This window comes from Rhipicephalus sanguineus, unplaced genomic scaffold (assembly GCF_013339695.2).
Source record: "Rhipicephalus sanguineus isolate Rsan-2018 unplaced genomic scaffold, BIME_Rsan_1.4 Seq484, whole genome shotgun sequence".
Taxonomy (NCBI): Eukaryota; Metazoa; Arthropoda; class Arachnida; order Ixodida; family Ixodidae; genus Rhipicephalus; species Rhipicephalus sanguineus.
In genome coordinates, this window is record NW_023615352.1 from 869575 (window position 1) to 893054 (window position 23480).

Consider the following 23480-nt stretch of genomic DNA (forward strand, 5'->3'; position numbering starts at 1 on the left):
ACTAACGCACGTTCAGAGCTTCGCGTGAGGCCAACTGAAAACTAAGTGTTAAAGTCCACTCCACTACAGTCATAAAGCAAAGGACGACAGGAACGCCGAAACGGTTCGCGCCTTTTTACGAGTTTATTGCCTTCAATCTACTGCTGCGTTAGCCACGTAGCTTTGGAGCTGCAAACTGTCGCTTATCTATGATATCGTGGATGGCGACCGTGGATTCGTGCACGGCAGTCGTGGCAAACGGTAGTTTAGTCTTTAATCTGTGTGCGCTGAATGCGCACGTACCTTCAAACCTACATCATTCATTGCCATCTACGATTGCATCTACCATGGCTTTGTCCGCAGTGTTCGCAGCAAGCAGCATTGCTTTGACTCTCCGTGTTGGATGCACATGCACTTTAGGAGATCACTCAGTTTTGTCATTGCCATACATAATCGTGTCGACAGTGATCGCGGTTTCGTGTGCCGTGGTTGCGGCAAACGGTAGTTCCGTTTTCACTCGTGTGCTCAGGCCGAGCTTGTGCCTTCAGAACTACATCGTTATCTATGACCGAGTCTTCCGCGGTTTTGTCCGCCGCGGTTGCGGCAAGCAGCATCGCTCTGACACGTATTTTTGGGGTTTCGTCGTCGCCGTACGTGATCGCGTCAATAGTGACCGCGGTTTCGTCCACACTGGTTGGTACCCACCGTTCTGACTGTATGTGCACTGGCCACGCGTGTACTTTCGAAGCTTTCAGAGTACGCTGCTCTCGGTCATCGCTTGACGGCTTCAGTACCGAAGTTCGTATCACCCGTTGCGATATAAAAAAAAAAAAAGAGTTTGGATCATCAAAATTTTGGCCCAGTGGACACAATGGATTTCGGCCGGGGAATTTTACTAATTCGTATCAGACCGAAATTCCGTCAGTCAGATTTGTACCACCGAGATTCTACTGTATTACACTCTACAAAAGCATCACATCTGATGCCGCTTCGGAAATGCAAAAGTACTGTACATTGAATGTGAACGTTGAGGCAACCTTTTTGGTTGTTTTTTCTTTAAATATTCACATGCAATTTGGTAACGAAATTTCCTTATTCTCACACCCCTTCCACGAAAATTCAATGACCCCCCTCACCTCCGAATCGTGGACGGGCACCTCTGAGATGGGGAAACGCCGATAGTGCATGTGGACGACGCACTGCTTGCGGAAACCACCCGAAATGACAAACAGGTCCAGGGGCTTGCCCATGTCTGGGTAGCCAATGGTGATGTCCACCACCCACTTGATTGGCTCCTCTCCTGCAGGTGTCCATACAAAGAGAATGCACAGTTCAGTAGCAGAGAGCAGCGTGAAACACTGTTTCACGGCAAGCCTTTGTTGCACTCGGTACCAAATTCTGCTGAACTTCTGATCGGGCCTGCAAAACCTCTCGATGCAGTTTAACATGCATTGGCTGGAGCGAAAGAATTACTACCAATAATGTCCCCCACGCTTTCCTTGGCTTCATGTCCTGTTGCCCTTATTAGTAGGCATGGGTGAGTATTCGAGCCTTTCAAGTATTAGTGTACTCGAATTCGCTTCGGCACGAATTTAAATTGTTCCACGTTTAGAAGCATTCGATATGAACAAACAGAAGTATATTTCATGGCATGTAACCCCCTGAAAAGGTTGTTTCACTGCAGCTTGGGGCCGCTATGCCGTAGAAACCACATATCCAGAGAAAATCCGCCCTGCCGCAAAGCCACACTTAACGTTAAGTGCACATGTTACCTCTGCCTCTATTAATCATATTTTTTAAGTTTAAAATAGGCTTGTGCGAATATTCGAGCACTGCAAATATTTGAACGAATATTACAGTATTCGAATTCGCTTCCATTCGAATTTAAGTTATTAGAAATTTCGAAGTATTCAAAATGAACAAATGGGTGTATATTAGTCCACATGTAACCCCCTGTAAAGGTAGTTTCACTGCAGTGGAGGAGTGCTATACTATGAATACACTTTGCCAGGGAAAATCCGCACTGGCATGAAGCCCCACTTCAAGGTTAAATGGACATATTACCCTCACATCGATTCGTCATTTTTTTTAAGTTTAAAAGCTCGTTATACTGGCCTATATGGTCTAAGTATAGCAAATTTTAAGGCTTAACATATTTTACAGGTTATCACTTGCATTCTACCGAAAGTCAAATCCTGCTACTATTCAAAGTTGCTTCCACTTTCTTTGAACCAAAAATAATGACATTTGCACATGCCTTGTTTCAATTAAAAAAATGTATATTGTGCAGGTTAGTCGTGTCATGACAAATATGCTAATTTTTCTTTATAATATGTGACATATACTATTCAAATTCGATTCGAAATTATTCGACCAAATCACTATTCGCTTCGAACCAAAAATTGACTATTCGCACAAGCCTAGTTTAAAAGCATGCTATATGAGCTATTACGCACCAAGTATTGCAAACCTTAAGCGTCACGTATTTTACCGCTGATAACTTGTACCCCATTACCATTCAAATCATGCCACTAATGAATTTGCTTCCACTTCACTTTGAACTCAAAAAGTCGCATTTGCACACGCCTAGTTTCAATTCTTAAAGATATTGCGCAAGTTAGTTGAAAAAATGCTAATTTTTCTTCATAATATGCGATATTACTATTTGAGCTATTGTATTTGAAATTTTTTGGCCAAATCACTATTAGCTGCAAGCTCGCTTCGAACCTGAAATTTACTATTCGCCCATCCCTACTTATTAGGTCGTTTCTGATTTTCTGATCATCGCTGATTTTCTGATCATCACTTCATCACTTATGTCTAAATATATTGCTGTGATAAGCTGGTGAATGGAATATCCAGCATATCAACTTTTATCATCCTTTGAAGTATGAAAACCGAGCTGGCACGGCTATGTACCATAGCGAGCATCGCATTTTTGGTGTCTGAGCAAGAAAATCATGCACTCTAAAATCAAGACTGTGTCAGAAAAAGGTCCCTTACGCATTCACGATTTGAATGTCAAAGCCATCCGGTGTGGCTATCTGGTGATCATCATTAAATCATCATTTTCTGGTCTTCAATTATCATCATTACCATCATCTTCTTCGACAATGACTATTGGTACCATTTGTTTTGACTACGACAACTATACCGATGGTCACTTTTCGCGTTTAACGAGGCATATGAGGTTTCAGCCTTAATAAACATGGCACTCACACAGTGTACTTACCCCTGCCAAACACATCATAAACCCCAGTGAACAAACAAATAGAATGTTATGCTCGGTGCTCAAAGGTCCATTATCAATGGCACGGTCTTTCTCCCTCACCCTTGTTAGTCTTCTCAAGATTCTCGGACGAGAGTGTCTCGAGGACGGTCTTCATAGCACCCACACGCGGCAGCGTCACGTGCTCCAGGATGGGGTAGCCATTGGCCCTGGCATACCTGCAGAGAGAGAAAGATAGACGGCCATGTTTCAACAACCGCCGTGCTGATGCTTCATCGCTTCGTGCAGGGTATTTTCGCAGCTTATACGCCAAGTTAACCGGTGTCAAAAAGGCGGAGCGGACAATGTACGGCCCTCATATAAAGCATCAAAGACAAAAAAATAAAGACATACAAAAAAATGTGTGCAAGCTTGGTCACTGCTGTCACTCGGGGTATCGAACTGGGTATGGGCAAAATGAGCTCGTGAACAGTTGAGGTTCGTTACCGTCGAACACAGTTGAAACTTGATTTGAAGCGATGACCATGCTCTCATTATTTATTTAAATCGGGAACTTTGTAAAATCAAGAAAGGAATTTTTCAGACCTTCAAAATCTGAAGTTATACAGTAGCGATACCCGACGTTTTAAGTGCAACTCAATTATCATTATAAGTTTAAAAGTGTGTTACAAGGGCCTGTATGCGCTAAGTGCAGCAAATTTTAAAGGGACCTGGAACAGTTGTGACAACTTTGCATAGATGCATTGAGCTGGTAAAGCAAGACCCAAGAATCATTTGCAGACCGATTTAAGCTCTCCGCATCAACTGTGTAATTTATTACGAGAATTTAAACGTGTGAATCGCTACAGATCGCAGCACCTCAGCCGAGCGAGTTTTCAACTTCTTGCGCCCTTTCTACGTAGCACTGCTCCATGTTACGTAGCACCGGGGGCCAATCTCATTGAATATGTCCAGTCTACGTCACTGAACCTCCGGTGGGCAGCGAGCGTCGTCTGCCTGCGTTACAATGTGCTCCAGGTTGACCCAAGCCGCGCGACAGTGTTTGTCTCAAGGTTTCATTATTCAGACACAAATTAACGACTGGCGACTTCTAAACATGCGACATTGGGTAAGGCTTGTAAGGCATCCGACGGGCGGAGTCGCTTCAGCTCGTCACAGTAGTGAGGGTCGAGCCCTCGCTATCCGGTCAATGCCAGCAACCACGCGTCTGCGGCTCTAACTTCAGCCCTGAAGACACAACCACAGTGCCCGAGTTTACGCTTATCGGGTATCGTTCTCAAACACTTTTTTGTTGGTCCGCATGCCTTTACAGATTGGGGCCGTATGGGAGACTAAAATAAGAATGGCTGGTAGTGTGGCGGCACCTGGCGGAGTAGAACCACTCTGCACACTTCGTCTGTGCTGGCCGACGGGGCGCACTGCGAAGAGCACTCGATAAAGCTCAACTCGTTGAGTGCGCTGCGGTCGCCAGCAACGCCTGCGTGTTTCATGAGTTGAGGAGGCAAAGCAGCGGGGAGAAGGAGGTTACAGCTATTAATGCCCGTAGCTGCCTTGATACACGGTGTGTTGCTTAATTGGTGGTGCGAATGATTTTGTCAGCTTAAGCGCTGACGAAATTTCAAAAAAGTGCTTCAGGGTCCCTTTAAAATGTATTTTACTGCTTATAACTTGCACCCTACTGCTATTCAAATCTTACTGCAATTCAAAGCTGCCTCCACTTCACTTTGAACCAGAGAAGTGACATGCCTGCATGCCTAGTTCCAATTCTCAAAAATATTGCGCAAGTTAGTCGAGTCATGACAAAAGTGCTCACTTTCCTTTACAACATGTGCTATATAATATACAAACTATTCGATAAAAAATTATTCGACCAAATCACTATTTGCTTCAAATTCGCTTCGAACAGCAAGTTTACTATTCACCCCCATCCCTAGAAATGAAGACTTCCTTTCCGACGTCAGGCGGCAGATTGTATGTTTATCATGATATGCACACTGAACAACATACTAGATTAGCACACAGTGAGTCTTGGAATTTGCTTCCAGCGACCTTAAGGAATTGATGCACAATTATTCTCAAGATCAGCGAGAGCTACAATTTCTAACCGAACAGTTTAACAGTGTGCTGGAATGGTCTTTTTATTTCAGCGGCAAGGTGCTAGCGACGTACTTATACTGAGGAGTTGCCACATTATCGGATTAGTAGTTCAATGTCCCAGTGGAGCCTTAAGTGTTCGCCAAAACTTACTTGTATTACTAAAGAGCTGTTGTCTATAATATTGACGTTTGATATGTTCCATAGCATCAATCTATCGCTCCAACAAGACATGTTATTGGCCCTCAGTTTCCCTTAAGAGGGGTAATGACCAATTTTTTAAGCAGAGTTTAGCCCACGAAACAAACCTCCTGCATACAGTGAGGGCTCTAAGCAAGTGTGAAGCTCATTAAATGCTGATCAAATATTTTGTTGTGACATTCAAGTCAATTTTCGCATGGTGCACCCGCAGACATTGACACTAGCATAATGTCAGGCTCCAGTGTCAATTCTAGTGACTTCACGCACCAGTATGGCTAGTTGTGATCGCTTCAGCTACCAAAACATACAAGATGGACGCATGCGTGTCAACAACAGAGCGATGAAGCAGAGTGGCCGCAGAAACGTCACAACATCTTGGGCGAGTGTGTAACGAGAAAGTCATATCGTGTCGCGGGTACAGGGTACAAAGTAGGAACCGAAACTAGCTTTTAGAAACATGTTGTAATTAATTTTTCAGGGCACACTCACGCTTACCGGTACATTTTCTAAGCTCTTGAAGAACCGTCCTTTCGTTTGACGTAAAAAAAAAAAAAGACAACTGAAAGTTTTCGTCTCAGTACCCCTTTAACACAACAGGCCTGTACATTCCAAGCGAGTCGTAGCAAACACAAGCATGTACCGCTGGCTCGTGGCCCGCCGCTTGTGCAGGAAGCCACCCTCGGGGAAGAGGACAATCCACTTGAGCCCGCGGCGGAGGTACACCTCCGCAATGTGGTCCCTGAGCCGCTGCAACTGGGTGTTGCGGGTGTCCTTGCCCTGTGTGCGAGAACAAACCCCAACCATCTTGACCAACTTGGGGTGCGGGCACACTGAAGCAAAAGCCTAAACCACGAGGAGTAATTTTCAGACAGACTCCTGGTGTCAGCCAACAATGGCATACTTCACGCTTTGCTAGCGATTTCGGCAGCAGGCACCATAGTCTAGCGTAGTTACACTTTGGTGTCGAATTCGTGTCACCCATGGCATCGCATTGGTCACGACAACAGTGCGTAGCGATGGCCAGCCAAGAAGCCAAAAATACGTCCAAAACTTATTTCTTGCAGCTGAGGTTAAGAGGGATAGACTGGGCTCAAGTTGAGGGAACACATTTCTCCAGTAGAGTAATTCAAAAGATTGCGTTACAGAGAGGAAAGGTGCTACATTTTCTTGCGCATAACCTGCCCCTGTATATAACCTGCACTTTCAGTACAAACCATGGAAAAATAAGAATGAAAAATATTCTCGCATACTGCCATGAAGCTGCCTTCTTTGCATTACTACGAAGCACTGCCATGAAGCCACCTTCCTCACCGAAATTCCCATAGAACTCGTGCCCCGACTTTAGCTCGGAATTTTCTGTACATCTTCTGCAGGTTATACGCGAGAAAATACGGTACTATGATAATAAAGTGAACTCCTGGCGCACATCAAACATTAATATGAGTGCTAAAACATTTCATACAAAAGCATTACATGAACATTTCATGACAATATACACAGTTTGCGGCAAAGCTCATCACTGTCTTTATATTGCATGAAGTCGTGGGTTACTTTACATAAAAGGAAGTGCACAACATCTATTGTATTTTTCAAAAGCAAGGTTATCTTCCAGCAAATTTGTTTTTTTTTTGGCATCCTATAAACATCCTTTTTATCAATGCCTTGCTTTTGTTTTTATCACTGCTTTAGGCAACAACATTTGCTACTACACCCATATAAGCGCTTGTTTTTCTGAGCAAGAATCTGTGAGCATAGTCTCCCTGCAGCTGCCTAGCTTTATTTCAGAGTCTTGTCATCTTGGATATTTGTGGATTGTGCTTTTGCCTGCTACCGCAGGTCCCTGCTTTATAATTTCGCTGGAGTACCTACTCAATAAGCTTCTTGACTTGCACATGCAAACCTCAGGCTAGTGCACATTCTACATCCGTTTTGCCTCATTATGCGATATCGCACAATGTTGCCATTCTGGGTAAAGAAATGCTATAACAGCAAGTGAAACGTTAACAACAAGTCGACGTTACCGTCTAGCGTTTTTTCTCCACGACTAGATACCATGACTATGACAAGCTTAATGAACCAAGTTCCTACAATCAAATCAATCCAATAGATAATTAGGCCACGGAAAGCATAGGGGCCATTAATTGTCTCTTAGCTGTACTGTAGGTAGCAATAATGACATAAATTGGAACATATTAAAGTAGACAAAAAATTGCCATTTTTGTCAGTGGGATGAGTGATTCTTCGAAGGTTCACTTTAGGTGATTTCAAGTTACATCATTACATTATTACACTACAGTTAAAGACAACAATTAATGGCCTCTACCCTTTCCCTGGCCTAATGGTGTATTGGATTCACTTGGCTGTGTCTAACAAAGAGACGAGCTCCTCGAAAAAATTTCCCTTCTTTCGTAAGCTCATATAATGTCACTCTGACGGCCGGAGTGAAACCCGCGACTCCCAATGTAGCGTGCCTGCACTTGGTCACCTGGGTAATGAAGAAGTCACCGTGGGTCATGGAGACTGCGCCAAAGTTTGTGTACTTGAACAGGCGGTCCATGATCCACATGAGGTGCTCAGTGACCGAGCGCTTCCCCTGGAAGGAGGCCATGAGCAATGGCACGTCAGCCGTGGACTGGTGGTTGACTAGGACCAGCGTCCGGTCACTGTAGCACTCGCTCACGTCCTCACCGACTTCGTCCACTGCGAGATGCAACGGGAACAACATTAGCGTCACTATGCCAGTATAACTAGAGCAAAAAAACTTCGTCGACATGTGCTTGTTCATTACTTTTTCCTTGACGCTCTGAAAAGACAGTCCTGTTAAATTCCCATTTGCGTATAAGACTGGAGTGACTTGCATGCTCTTCCTGGCCATTAGACCCCAAAACAGAGACTGCAACTGCGTTGACTGCTGCATGTCCTTGTGGAAAGATGGCCAGCCACGTGGCACAATGTTAACAAGGAACAGAAAAATTTCCTGTCATACCTCACTGACAGTTATCTTTCTAGGTGGGCAAGCTGCTGGGTGGAAACCTCCATGCATGTACATTTCCTAAAGGGAGCAGAGGCCTGCATGCCATCTGCTCTTGACATTTGCCACTTACCTGTATTCCTGACTTGTGACCTATAAACCAAATGGTTTACCAGTCACATGGTCATTCATGTGACCAATAACATGTGCCATAAAATGGTAACATGGTTACCACAGTCCCATCAAACCGAATTGTGTGCTCTAAACTATCTACTTTCCCTTAAAAAAAATTTACCTTTGTGAAAAAAATTAACTGCATGTTGGATAGTAAAACAGAGTATGATGAAACGAACAGAAGCGTTGACGACATCAAAGGCGTGGCGCCGGGTGTGTGCTTTTTGGAGCCAGGTGTGTGCTTGAGTGCAGCGAATCAGCTGTTGCCCAGTGGTGGTTGAGAGATGCAGTGTGCCACAACTGGGCCACGTGTGCTGTAAACGTGGTGAAATGCTTGGCAGCCAAAGACAAGCCGAAGCAGCAGCAAACGGAAGATGGCAGGCCAACGCTTTGGACACCCATGATCCAGGCTGCACCCAGGGAACGGGTCTGTCAGTGCTGCTGCCGCCCAACCCCCACCAGTGGTGGCATTCCGCCAGCACAAGTATTGTATGGTGCGTGGCCTGGCCTGGTGTGCTACCCCTAGTCACAAGCACAGCGGATCACGGGCAAGGCGTCTCATCAGTCAGCTGCCAATGCAGCAGCTATCGTGGCCTGGCTAATGAATACAGTTGTGCTTAGCATCGTGGTGCCCGAGCACGACAAGTTGTCCGCTGGGCAGAATGATCTTTCCTGCATCGCGCGCTGCAGCTGCGATGCAGGCTCACTGCTTGTCGTAGCACTCAAATCTCCAGGCGTCATCTTTGCTTCAGCATTGTACACTGTCAATTTTTATGAAAGGGAACACGCGAGCGTGTGGCCGGCGAGCTCCGGCGGCTGCTTGTAGCGCCTTCAGGCGTGCGCGAGAGCAACCACGGTCGCTTTTCGCGTCATCTAGTGGCGAATAAAACAACCAGTCATGGGTAAAATGCAACTAGCTGCAAGATTTCAACCCCCTCCCCCTTCAAGCCGATTACGCAAGAGGCCGGGCCAGCGGCGTGTCGTCTGCTGCTTGTAAACTGTGTTTGGCACGCGGGAGCAATCGAAACGCCGAAACTCTGCCGCTTGGCTTTTGGTGAAACGCCGAAGCTCTGCCGCTTGTCATTAAAGAGGAGTGGGAGAAGCTGAGAAGAGACAGGTCCCTAACCGCCGCTCTTTATCAATCCCTACCAGCTAGAATGGCAGCTGTCAGGGCCGCAAACGGTGACGCCACCAGGTACTAACAATTCTCATAATCTGTTTTTACTTTTAATGTTGACGTCAAAAGCAAGACGACGTTTTTCCAGTTTCAATAAACGCATTGAAATTTTTTTCATGTTTCATGCTCACGTCATTTATGTTACTGATAATTATCGATCAAAATCTTTACAACCATGACAAAGCCTTTTATACTTCTCTTTGATGTGCAGTGCCATTTCGCGCTCTCATCACGAACCCAGCGTAAGTCACTATGCATGACTTTAAAGCATCGAGCTCAGACATGCCAGTACATTTTTTAACGACAGGTGACACGTTCTCGGCCAAGTGGGATTCTACTCAGAAAAATGTTTTCCACAGCATTCGATGCGAGATTTGAAAACCGGAAACCAGGAACGAAAGTTCACTTGACTGCACCGCTGTCGCTTAAATCGCTCTAAATCGGCCGAAGTGCAACGCGCGAAAGCCAAGCGGCAGAGCTTCGGCGTTTCGATTGCTCCCGCGTGCCAAACAGTTTACAAGCAGCAGACGACACGCCGCTGGACCGGCCTCTTGCGTAATCGGCTTGAAGGGGGAGGGGGTTGCAATCTTGCAGCTGGCTGCATATTACCCATGACTGGTTGTTTTATTCATCACTAGATGACGCGAAAAGAGATCGTGGTTGCTCTCGCGCACGCCTGAAGGCGCTGCAAGCAGCCGCCGGAGCTCGCGGGCCACACGCTCGCGTGTTCCCTTTCATAAAAATTGACAGTGTACATCAAGACTTGCCTCTCGCCTGCCTCAGGTTTCTTCACCTTTGGGTCTGCTTGTCCCATCCATCAAAATGCAAGGTTTCTCAAACTCGTTATTCAACTTATGTTCACAGTAGTCCATGTGTTTGCAGCTTGACATTACACAAGCCTCATTATAACAAACTCATCTGCCACAAAAATAACTTCGTTATCCGAAAATTTGTTATCAACGTTTATTGGTAACACTTCATCTATGACAAGACTATTCTTCATTTACCTCGTTATAACTGATAATTCGTTATATCCGTGTTCGTTATATCGAGGTTTTATGTATTTGTATGTGCCATGTTCCTTACCATGTAGTGGCCATATGTGCCGATATAAGCGCTGTGCTAGTTTCATATCACAATGTCCTTACGTCTTTTCCTCTTGGTGCAGCACACAACAAGAATGGTGTGAGTCCATGTTAAATATTCCCTTACACAAAGCATAACAAGTCTGCTCCCTTGTTTTTGTATTATTGGGATATTTGCAGTAATGCCCTCTACTGCAGCTTATTATTCAATCATTACAACTTGTGCCTTTCTAAAGCTTGATTTGAACATTACTAACTCTTTGTCTATTCTTTCATAGATATCAGCAGTTTTACTGCACATTTACATTTTTAATATTGTGTTTATAATGTGCCCTATTTTTCATCTCGATGGTATTACAAATAAGTACTACTTTTTACCTTATCTTCATACGACTAAATTAAAATAAATTCACAAGCTTGTGAAGTAACATACTTTAACTACATTTGCCAGATGCTTTTTCAATATCCGAATCTGGAGGACTTCACATGCGGCTGCTAGTGGTTTTGGCAAATTGTTAGTGTAAACATACAGAGCTAGCAAGTTTAACAATATTCCATCTATCTACTGTCATGTGATGCATTGCATTTTTCTACGAGAATGTACGTAAAACATGCAGCATAAGAGATTTCGATATAGGGGCATATACGAGAAAGAATGCTAGCATATCAATAGGGGGGTGCCCCATTCAGCTTTGCAGATTATTTTATGTCATATCCAGTTCAAACTATCCTCGACCCCTTGTTGCCCGTCCTGTCCCGGTCAAATTTCAGAGAGAAGGGGTGCTTTTTCAATGCTCCAGTTATCTTGGAATGGGGGTGTGTAGCCTGGGACCCCCCACACGCATAGTAACATACTAGAGCTTCACCTAGGTGCCGTGTCTGGTGGTGTCAAGGGAGCGCTATGTGCAGTGGACGTGTTGTGGTGCACTGTGACGTTGGTGCTGTTCTGATCGGGACATGTGCAGTTTGGCATTCATGTTGCCCACTGAGGGCTTTTGTAAAGACACCAGAATGCGTGTATGTTTGTTTTTGCAGTGGGAGCTGACACAGTGTGTTTGTTTTACAAAGAGAGCAAGAGCTCATGCATGAGCTACACAAGGTGGATTAAGTCTCCGAGGACACAGTGGCGGAAGCAAGTGCACAATCAACACAGTGCAAGTGCTTGAGAGCAAAAGTTATAAGCTTGAAGGTGAGTTCATGACACCAGCATCAAGAGGTGCCAGTAGCAAGCAGCAGGAGGTGTTCGAAAACGCTGCGATGTGAGTGGCGTGCATTTGCATCTGGATAAAACTAAAGACTGATACAGTGGTGGTCCAGCCAGTTTCAGATATGGAGCAAATTTTGGAGCAGGAAGAAAGCTGTGTTGGAGCAGATTGTGTTTAGGAGCATGTTTGGAGCTGAAAAAATTGTGCTTTGGAGCAGTTTTTGGAGCATACAAAATGGAGTTCGGGATCACATGGAGTAGAGCAGGATTAAGTCTGCGACTTTTTAGTGCACATTCTTATTATAGTGCAATCACGAAATGCTGCTCTAACGTAAACAAGAAGACAAGAGCAAAATTCAGAGAGCAGCAATTAATTAGGCTGTTCACATAAAATAATGTCACATGCAGGCTTTTCACCGCAACAAACAAGATGTAAATTGTGGTGAAGCACTAATGAAAAGGTGAGCATGAGAAATACAGTTTCTGCGAGTGACATGTGTCAAAACGTCATTCCTCCCTTCCCCCCACTCACCACCAGTATTATCCCCCCTTGGATCCTTAACTGGCAGGGTTTCTCAAGCTAGGTTCTGCAAAAGGGTCCTGCAAGTGCCGAGAACTACATACCATTTATTACCCATTAATTTACTATTTAGAGGGTTTACTATTTATTTATTTTGAATGAGACTTCGGAAGTAATGACAAAGCTATGGCAAGTCGCATCCGCACTTCCGTGGTCTCTGTACAGGGACGAACTCGCGTGGCAGTGGCACTCCAGATTCATCATTGCGCCACATTGAACAATTAGACGACACATGGTAGCCGCACTGAGAACACTCGCAAGTGTAGTTTGTAACAAGTGCATGGGTCCGAATCAGTTGGAAAGTTTTGCAGGCTGAGAGCAGATTGTGTGGCCTTTTTTGACGAGTGGCTGTTAAAATGGCGTATCAAAGAGGACATGTCAGCCAAGTCATGCATTATTTGGGGCTCACTGCAGCGCGTCACTGGCAGCATGGCTCAGTTTCTATGCGCACTGGTTTGCCACCACATTATGTTCCATTGAAGACGTGTGACGAGCACTTCGACACAAACGAGCAGCACTTTTTGCTTGACGTGTGCTCACGCATTTAGTCTTTGCGCTACGATCGGTATGCTGAAGAATCTCGTGCAGCGCAACTGACATAGAACACTTTATTTGGTGAAATATCAAACTATTGCTTGTCCAAATGTTAATTTGCACGAAGGTTCCCTCATGGTTTTGGCAAATAAAACCCCAGAAATTATTATTATGTACGTGTGAAGAAGCCGTTGACAGCGTGCGCTGCCTAAAACAGTATAGCCGCGTGGCCCATATGCACTGCCTTACGATAAGCAAAACAGCTTGGCAAAAAAATCACTTGTCTATGCATTATTGACAGCTCTTCAATAAGAGTGATTACCTTCCAGATTATAGACAAAATGCCAAACATCGATGACAGAGATCACCTTCACACATTTGGTTAGGCCAATTATAATGAGGAAAAGCGCTTGTGGAATGAGGGCGAGAGGATTCCGCAGCAGTATGGAAAAGTTCCTCATAAATCGAGCTTGTACCACCGATCCTAAGATACATTGCTAGATAAACTGATTGGGTATATACTTCATGGCTTTGACATTATGTATATACCCAAATATAATGCATTTAGGCCCTAAAGAACGGATGTCGGCGGGCTTGCCTCGAATTCGATGTCAGGCGATGCTTACTTGCGAGTTGCAGCCGGCGAAAGTACAACTTTTTTTGCATTGTACCTGCAGTTCGCTTCGATGAGTTTCCTACTTTTCTGAAGCGTCGATGTGTGGCAAGTAGCTTTCCAGGTCCTTGATTTTCAGGAAACTGTGCCTCGACACAAACAACAGAAGTAGGTCTATTGTGGCCTATGCACATTCGCTTGCAAACAGCTCTCTTTGCACTACCCAGTTCGCGCCAGCGCTGCGATGAGGGTGCTGGTGGTTGTTTTCTTGCAGTGCCACTTGGGCAGAGTGACGTCTATAAATCATTCTCACACCACTGCCAACTGCTAACAATGTCTTTGCAACCAAAACGACATACCATAGTACTCGGCACTCCAACTCCAGAAGGAGACCATGAGGAGGAGGAGGCGAAAGAGCTGGCGCTCGATGGCCCAGTACAGAGGGGGCAAGAGCACGCGCAGCGGATAGAAGGCCACCCACATCCAGGCCAGGTAGGTGGGGATGCAGTAGAGGTTGTTGGCGAGCACAAACATGACCCGCAGCCAGCAGCGCACCTGGTGGAGCAGCCGCCGCAGTTCCATCTCCTGCGGATGCAGCAACGAACTGAATTGAGAAGGGGGCGCAGAGTGTCACAGAGATTAAGAACTTGTCACTGGGTGAGTTGGTGAATACGGATGACATCTCCATTTTAGCAGGAAGCGACAGGAAGTGCTTGTCCTGTCGTCTCTCATGTGTCAGTGTTCCTTAGCACTAAAATTAAGATGTGATGAGCTCACATTCCCGTGAGATTCCAGCATTCTCTGGTGTACCAACACTTATTTATTTATTTATTCAAAATACCCCTAAAGGCCCTCAACGAGGGTATTACATAGGGGGACATTTTACAATAAATTGTGAAAAACAACAGAGTGAGAAAAACGGTAAAAAGTACAATCTTGACATTTGGCTGGTATACATAGTCAGAAAACAACAACAACAACGACAATGAAGTAAATGCAAACTACAACATACTGAAGTAACTAGACACAAATGGTAAAAAAAAAAAGGAAAAGGTGCAAGCACAGTAGGCAGTTACTGAATGCCTACGCAAACAGAGTACATGAAATACACAATACAGAAGGAATACCGCTACAATATGCGAAATGAAAAAGGGAAAAGGTGAAAAGAAATGAATTAGGTAGGACACCGCGTTTAGGCAATACGCTCAGTGCGTAGAAGATCTTGAAATTTCGTTATGTTTTTTTCGGTAGCTACGTGCGATGATAAATGGTTCCATTCAATGATAGTGCATGGTATGAATGAATTAGCGAAACGATGCGTGTGACATATGGGTCGTATGACTTTGTACTGGTGATCGCGGCGAGAAAAAACGACTGCAGGGAGCTGAAAGAAATCGTCAGAAAGAATTGAATGATGGTATAGCTTGTGAAAAAGCGAAAGGCGAGCTGCTTGGCGACGATGAGATAAGGGTTCAAGTTCGGCGCGATCTCTTAGTGCAGTGATGCTTGAATGACGTGAGTAATCTGAAAAAATAAAACGCACAGCACGGTTTTGCAAGGATTCAATATTCTGGATAAGATAGGCTTGAACTGGGTCCCAAATAGCTGAAACGTATTCGATTTTTGGTCGAACGAGTGTTAAATAGGCGAGCTTAAATGTTTGATAAGACCAAGTGAACGATTAGCTGAAGCAAGGATGACGTCAATGTGATAATGCCACGTGAGATCTGATTGAAAGTGAACACCAAGGTATTTATAACTAGAACTAAGTGTTATTTCGGCATTATTTAAAACGTAAGATGTTGGTATGCGGGCATTACGTAGGGTAAATGACATTAACTTTGTTTTGGAATGAATCCAAAACAAAGTTAATGTCATTTAATGTCAGTTAATGTCAGTTAAAGTCTCCCATATATGGCCTATCATGTTGCCCATGACAGCCATGGTTTACCCATGCCATCACCAACACAGGTGACAGCATTTTGCCGATTTTATGTATAAAGGAACTCTGAATTTAAGGCAGTAGCCCGGTACCGCATTTCATTGCAGGATGCAAACATGAAAAATATTTGTACATTTGTTGTTTATTCCTCCTTAGATTGCATGCCAATTCTAAGCTTTGTGGTTTCTTTAAACCAATTTAGTGACAATCAATTCATATTTTGACCACATGTTTCTTTGCACTAAAATATGTATGTGTTTTTCAATAAAATTCAGTTGATTTGCACTGCGTACGTATGGTCTTTTTTTTTCTGCATTTCTTGCACTTTCTATGATGACAGGCACAGAGAAAATATTGGTTCGAAGCGATGTTTTCATTCATTTAGTGAGAAGAGACAAGTTGTTTGCCCAAAAAATGTATGCCAAGGTTTTCACGAACGTCACCAGTATGCCAATGTGCTGTCAGTGGCATTAATGGATTTCACTCAGAATCATTCAGTGAAGGAGAATTCTGGAAACTTAAATGTGTCTCCCTTAGAATGTAGCACAGTCTTCATTTACTAATTAACAGCCAAGTTAACTCATTACTGGAATTACAGGAAGGTGTCATTTGTTCTTTTGTTGTCTATTCCTGTCTCGCTTACCAAGCTTTGTTCCATTAGACTGCCCTAAATGTTACTACAGGAATGCAATTAACTAAATATTGATGGAGCTCAATTATGATTTCTATTTTATGTTCCTCTATAAGAAAGCTGCATGCTGAATTAATATTACATTTAGATATTAATAACTTTCAAAACATTTATGCTAAGACAAAAATTAGTCGACAACGAATTCGCAACTAAACTGGGCGCGCAAAGTTTTTGCATGCATCAAGATGCCTGCTGCTATACCAACTATCTCAGAGGCCACATTCTACTGGGTACTACATCCTGCTTGATGTCATAAGCCTGAATGCTGAATGAGCAAAATTCCTGCATGATAGAAATGCTGCACCTTAGCACTAATGAATTATTGCAAAGTAGTCAAATAAACACAGCCAAACCAATTGCTTCAATACTGTAAGGCAACGTAATTCTATATCATGAACAGTTGAACACAATTCACATATTACAAACAGAACACATTAGTTCATCGATGCTGGTACTGCGTTCGATTACAAGATAGCAATCGCAAAAAATATTTGTACATTTGTCACTTATTTTTCCTTGCATTGCATGCCGATTCTAAGCTTTGCGGTTTCTTTAAATATTTCATTTAAAGAAACAAAAGTAAGACATAAGATTCTTAACTTAGAATAGTTCACTTCCAATATGTTTTGCATTTTTAATTGGAGAGAACTGATAGTTATACAAATATCCCCCATGTATGAATGAACAAAATGCAACTGAGCTTACTACCAATGCGCCATGTGCATGTAACATAAATGTCTCAAACAATTAGAATAGATCTTTAATGCTTGAGCTGTCAGTACTTGGCCAAAAATGACAACAGTTTTATGCAGATGTCTTCAATCATTTGAAAAAGTGAACTTTTTCCTCTGTATGAGTGTAAAAATGCAGGAACTACTGCAGAACCATGTTTCAATGATTAAGCATAAAGAAATTATGCAGATCGCAGTCAGAAAAGTCATACCAGTGGTGAACTGACAGTGGGAGTTCCAGAGGTTACAACCCAGCCTCCCTGCCCCCATGAGGCCAACTTCAAGCCTTTCCTAATAGCCCTACTGTCCTTTTAACCAACAGTCTAAACATATGCGTTCAAAGATTCTGTTGATGTCACTGAAATTTAGCAGGTGACTTCAGGTTGAATTCTACATGCAGCAACTTTGCAGAATGGCTTCTTGGCTTTGTCAAGCTCTTGCAAGACATTTCAGTAAAACACGGAAGAAATAAGCACCATTATTATCCTTGGGTATTTTATTATTTGGCACTACATTTGGTGTTCGATTCCTCTAGCTGAAGCAAGGAAATGTCATATTATGCAAGCTGCCCACTTCCCCTCCTCCCCCCACAATCCCATGATCTTGTCCAAATTTCAACCCCCAACCCCTTGACAGATATTCTGGGTTAACTACTGAGGCATATATCAAATTAAAAATGGCATCATCCAATAAAGTGAGCAGAAATTCAAAGCCAATCCATACGCAATTACATAAAGCACCCATTGCTGTGTATCCCAATGTACACTTTCCATCTTCCCATACTGTCCTACCAGGAAAAGTGTAAAAAAGCTTGACTGAAAACTTAAATTTATAAAAGAAAGCACACTGCTCAGGGGAAGGAGGCTAGTGAAATCGAAATAGAAGCAAAGTAACATGTAGTACTGCTCTGCCCCAAGACAAGTCCCCAAACATGAATTTGGGACCTGGCGTATTAAAACGTAAGATTCTAACAATGTATTCCGTAATGTTATAAACTTCCCTGCACCAGGACATCGTGAATAATGGTTTCAATTAAATGATGATGGCGATTTCTTCATGAGGATGCACAAGGCTACTTATCCGACATCCTTCTTAATGTGCAATATTTTATCCCGTCTACACATGCCACAGTGTAAGAGCCCTCGCCAATAATAACTTTCTCGAACGAATAGCATATGCCACCCTGCTCTCCACGATGAAGTATCCGAGCTACATGTTTACAACATTCCTAGCTGTCCAGATAAACACTGCGAACCAGTGATAAGTTTGGGGCACTTTTGAGCTGCCAGGCACACAACGAGGTTATCAGTACACTGCTCCCGCGCGGGGGGGGGTCACACAAGCAAAGGAGACAAGTTCCCCCTTCTGCAGATTCGTACGATGCTCAAGACAACTCGACTGCACTCCATGTCCTATCGTATGTCCTAGGAAAACACTGCAACGTGTGTGTGTCACGTCAGATATGGCCTAATGTTACAGGCAGCAGAGGATGACCGGCCCACATGAGGCTATTCTCAACATGTAGGTACACACACACACAAGACCTCTCTACTTGGAGATTGGTCAAGGTCAGACCACTTGGCGTGAGGACACTTGGAAGTATCAGGCGCACTTTCTATCATGCTTGCAAGGCTTGAACAAGGTTGCCAAGAGAACAGTCGTTCTCTCGCTTCATGAACAAGTCAGGCGACCAATTAAAGCGGAAACTCGGGAAGTAAAGCAAGACCACAGGGTCTCTAACAGTATATTTCAATTACAAAAAGATGGATACGTGGGCTAGTTGGTAATTCATATTCATTAAAAAACTTGGAGTGTGGGTAATTGCCATTCATGCTGTTTCCAACCTCTCTTGGAAAATACAACTCATTTGTTCTGGCCTCCTGTTCAAACCATGTTCAACATTTCAAAAGCGTATCACATCTCTAAGAATGCAGAACTATTTGTAAGCGATCCATCCTTGTCACTACGTGACTGTGAATTTAACTATTGATAAATTCTATGCAAGTGCCCCGATTACATGCTTCACATGTTTTTTTATTTGAAATATTTTTTTTTTGGATTTGCTGCTTGTTCTTTCTTGCAGTCAAGATTTTAAAAACATCCACCTTCGCATCCTTGAATGCTGTACCTTATGAAAATAAGTGCAACCTCTTCTCTTCATTCCAAAAGTTCAAACGTAAAAGATTCATCAACTTTAACGAAGCACTGTGCTGTGCTAGTAGACAAAGCTGGGATGGGTGGTGAAAGCGTAAAATTGCAATAAGAAATAAGGATTCCCATCTTATGCCAAATGACTTGCAATATAGAAAACACTGGTCAGAGATATTGCAATAAGTATTGCGGACGCGATATCACTACATCGTTAAAGGCATGATGCATACTCCACATGATACAGCTTAGTGAATTCAGGTCACACGCAAGTGTGATAGGTGATGCTGAAAAGATAATTGAACTTCACTCATAACAATTCATCGATCGCTGATATTCATGTTCAGTGGGAGATCAACAATGACGAATGATCAATATGACTAAACATCCAAAACAACACTGAAATTTGTGACATGCTGTATAGTAGAGGACTCTCGGTTATCTTGAGCGCAAATGAGGTCCAAATTAACATGCACCAAAGTCAGGCAGAACTTGGGGTGGCTGGGCCCTTCTGCCAACATTTGAGGTGAAGCCCAGGCCACCTCGCCTGGTAATCGGCAATCTCTAACCTCCCCTAAACCTCCCGTGAAAAAGAGGGACCTGAAGCATGTGCAGGCATCCAGTATTTACTGTAGACACGTCCCAATCGAACCAGTGGCGTATATTTGTCTGCCAGGAGAATCGCACAGTCACTTAATCAACCCCAATATAGTGCGGGCGTATCGGTAGCTTTCATTCCATAACGGGAAGTAAGGGTTACATAATTTACATTAAATCCGTTTAAACGCCATAGCGGCGCACTTCCCTTCAGTGCGGGCACGCCCCCCAGACCAAACAGCACAACTGGCACAGGCAACTCTGCGAGCTGCCAAGTCGGCATTATCGGGCGGGAAGCACGGATAAGCCCTGGGGAAGGCCCTACACTCGCATGTTTGAAGGCTAGGCGGACCAGAAAGACGATCCCTCTTCACAATCGTGCTTAATAACACACGTGCTCATCTAGCAGGCCACGACTCTTGGCAGCAGCCGCGCGGGCGCCGTGTTTGCCCGAGGCTTCTCCCGTCCACTTGTACTGCACACCCTGTGAGATACGACAGCTTACTATCTACGAGAGGTGGTGCGTGGCGGCTGAGACGGCCGATAGCGGAGATTGAAGGGCCGGGCGTGGGTAGGTGGTGTGATCGGCACTGACACGCTACAAAGCAGGCACCGCTCGCGGAAGCGTGCCGTGTGCAATGTTTCGACGAACGGACGCCACTAGATAACATATCGCGTTATGCGTAAGCGCTCAATTCCGACCCTCCACTTCCGTACTCGTGGCTTTTTCTTTCCGATGCAAATTTACCGCAGCGTTGATTTCCGCGCGAACGGCCCAGTGGGCCGTGGCTGGTTATTCCTCTTAGTAATAAGAATAATAATTAACAAAAAACCACGTCGCCCGTACAATTCTAGGACGATATTCCCTAATGCGATATTAAGTTAAGAAGCACAAACGAGAGAGAAATCCAGGTAAAGACGATCAGGCTTGAAGTGATGAAAAAAAAAAAAAGATTACACCATCTCCCGCTCAAGGGGACCATGAGGCGATGCGAAGCAGCGTTTCGGCATGTCTAAAGTCCCTAGATATTTCCCTGTAAATCTAGGGACTTTAGGCATGTCGAGCCCGCGTTTCAGGGGGAGAGGGAAGAGGGGGTGGGAGAAAGGAGTGGAAAAGGGGGAGAGCGGAGTGGAGAGGTGTGTGGAGAGGGAATGCGCATGCGCAGAAAGGGTGGTCAAGCCGCACATCGCACACCACCACCACCGGTTTGAACTCCGCCATAAGATGCTTCGCATCTAAAAATCGTTGAACAAGACCCGGTGGTAGAGGTCACATGCTTTCGGGACACTGCTACTGCGGGCGGACGTCAGGCGAGGTGCGCGCTTTCGCCGTTGTAACGAATTCGTCACGCTTTCACGTTAAAACAACAAAAGTTTCAACGCATGCTGTGCAAAAAAACCTTAACTGATTTAACAAAACTACCTGGCGATAAAAAGTGTGAACTTACGATTAGGGGACGGTGTGATATGAACAACGTGGAAACGCGGACTCTCACCCTGCATGCGACATATCAGTACAGTACGTATTGGTTTCATTTATTTCTGATACTATAAAGTTCTGCTGAGAGCCTATTCTGACGACGTTTCGGCCGGAATCCAATTGCAGCGTCGCAAATGAACAATTCTGCCGTTACTGCTCTGTTACTGTCACTACTTCACTTTATATGTACGTACGCACGTACGTGTGTGTGTGTGTGTGTGTGTGTGTGTGTGTGTGTGTGTGTGTGTGTGTTGTGTGTGTGTGTGTGTGTGGTTGTGTGTGTGTGTGTGTGTGTGTGGGTGTGTGTGTGTGTGGTGTGTGTGTGTGGTGTGGTGTGTGTGTGTGTGTGTGTTTGTGTGTTGTGTGTGTGTGTGTGTGTGTGTTGTGTGTGTGTGTGTGTGTGTGTGTGTGGTGTGTGTGTGTGTGTGGTGTGTGTGTGTGTGTGTGTGTGTGTGTGTGTGGTGTGTGTGTGTGTGTGTGTGTGTGTGTGTTTAAGTTCATTATTCATTAATATCAGGGCGTAGGCAGAAATTTTTTTTCGGGGGGGGGGAGGTTCAACCATACTACTTTATGTATGTTCGTGCGTGCGTTGTATGTGTGCGTGTATATGCACAAGCAAAACAAAAATTTCGGGGGGGGTTGAACCCCCCCACCCCCCCACCCTTGGCTACGCGCCCCTGATTAATATATATAGTGTAAGTGTGCTAACAGACCAGGCTCAGTTTAATTGCCTTGAAGAAACTCAACAAGCAAACGAGTCAAAAACACTATAGCGGTGCCGAAAAGGCAGCCGCTCTGTGTTTATACATACGAAAAGAAATAAGTCACGCCGCTGACTCGTGAAATGTTTTGAAAACACAAAGCAATGCCCTGCGACGCTTTTGTCTTTTGAACGACGCGCGTGGCTGTTGACTTTCAATGTCACCAAGCTCAATTTCGAACAGTCAAAATATTATCGGAAATTAAACGGCCGTCCGTTTAGTATTTCCATTTAATTATATTCATACCTATAGAATGGAAATGATGCTACAGACACCAGGAAAGCGTAATGGTAGAACCTTTCAGTCCCGCGTATTTCTTCAGCAGGCGTTGTTCGAATGCCTCAGCAGTGATTGCGAGGTATGCAGAAATGTCATGGAAGTTATAATGCGGCGAGTAGATAGAGGATTGTAATAAGACTGAAACTTGGGCTGTATAGAATTTTCGTCGTTTCTGAAATAAAAGATTCAGTTGTGAGCAGGCCTGTAGCCAGGAATTTTTTTCGTGGGCGGGGGGTGGGGGCACTTGCTGAAAACCTTGACTTTTGAGAAAGACACCTATTTTTATTATTTATTTTTGGTAAAAACACATACTTCATCAAAGTTTCGAGTGCATGACGCGTCTGTGCGTCATGCACTATCACCAAGCCGATGGGCGCCGAATCAAAAGACGTGGCCAGCAATTGCTTGGCAGGCGGTAACCCCTATGCAATCCGAGGATACGCACAGCTTTCAAGCCTGTGCCATGGGTTGTCTGTCATTGCGGTACGCGGGCGATAATGCCGGGGTGAGGGTCGTGAAAGCTTCTTGCACTTGCACGTCTCCTCAAGCCTAGGTCGCTAGGACCAGTGGCGTAAATCCAGTTAAACCACAAGGGGGATACACATCTTGTCATAGCGGGCATATTTTTATTTTTATTTATATAAATATTAAAATGTTTTGAAATGAATTTTTTAAAAAACGAGCATGGGTTTCGAGCTCATGTAATTGCACTGTTCTTGGAGTCTTCTCCGAAAACGGTCAAGCGGCATTTGCGATTTCAGTAATCTCACATAGCTGAAGGGTATTGAACACAGGCCTGCACACACTGCAAAATAAACAGGCATTAACAAAAAAAAGTTGACGGCACTATATTTACCTCTCAAGCAATTCAAATACGTGGCGTTTGAAAAATAAATCTCAAGGGGGGATAATGCAAGTGGTGTCCCCCCAGCCTGAACATAGGGCGGGTCAGGACCCCCTTTACCCCCCGTGATTTACCCCAGTGCATCCAAAAATGAAGATTATGAGAG

General features: G+C 44.3%; 1 protein-coding gene across 3 annotated transcripts in view; it reads right to left on the reverse strand.

The window, feature by feature from the left end:
- The window catches only part of LOC119377510 (acyl-CoA:lysophosphatidylglycerol acyltransferase 1), a 74644-nt gene that overhangs the window by 10352 nt on the left and 40812 nt on the right, over positions 1-23480 (reverse strand). For all 3 annotated transcript variants that reach the window (XM_037646938.2, XM_037646937.2, XM_037646936.2), the window contains exons 2-6: positions 14201-14426; positions 7989-8203; positions 6144-6280; positions 3311-3426; positions 1116-1279 (exon numbers count right to left, since the gene is read on the reverse strand). In XM_037646938.2, the coding sequence (XP_037502866.1) occupies positions 1116-1279; positions 3311-3426; positions 6144-6280; positions 7989-8203; positions 14201-14426 (858 nt within the window). The remainder of the gene's footprint in view (positions 1-1115; positions 1280-3310; positions 3427-6143; positions 6281-7988; positions 8204-14200; positions 14427-23480) is intronic.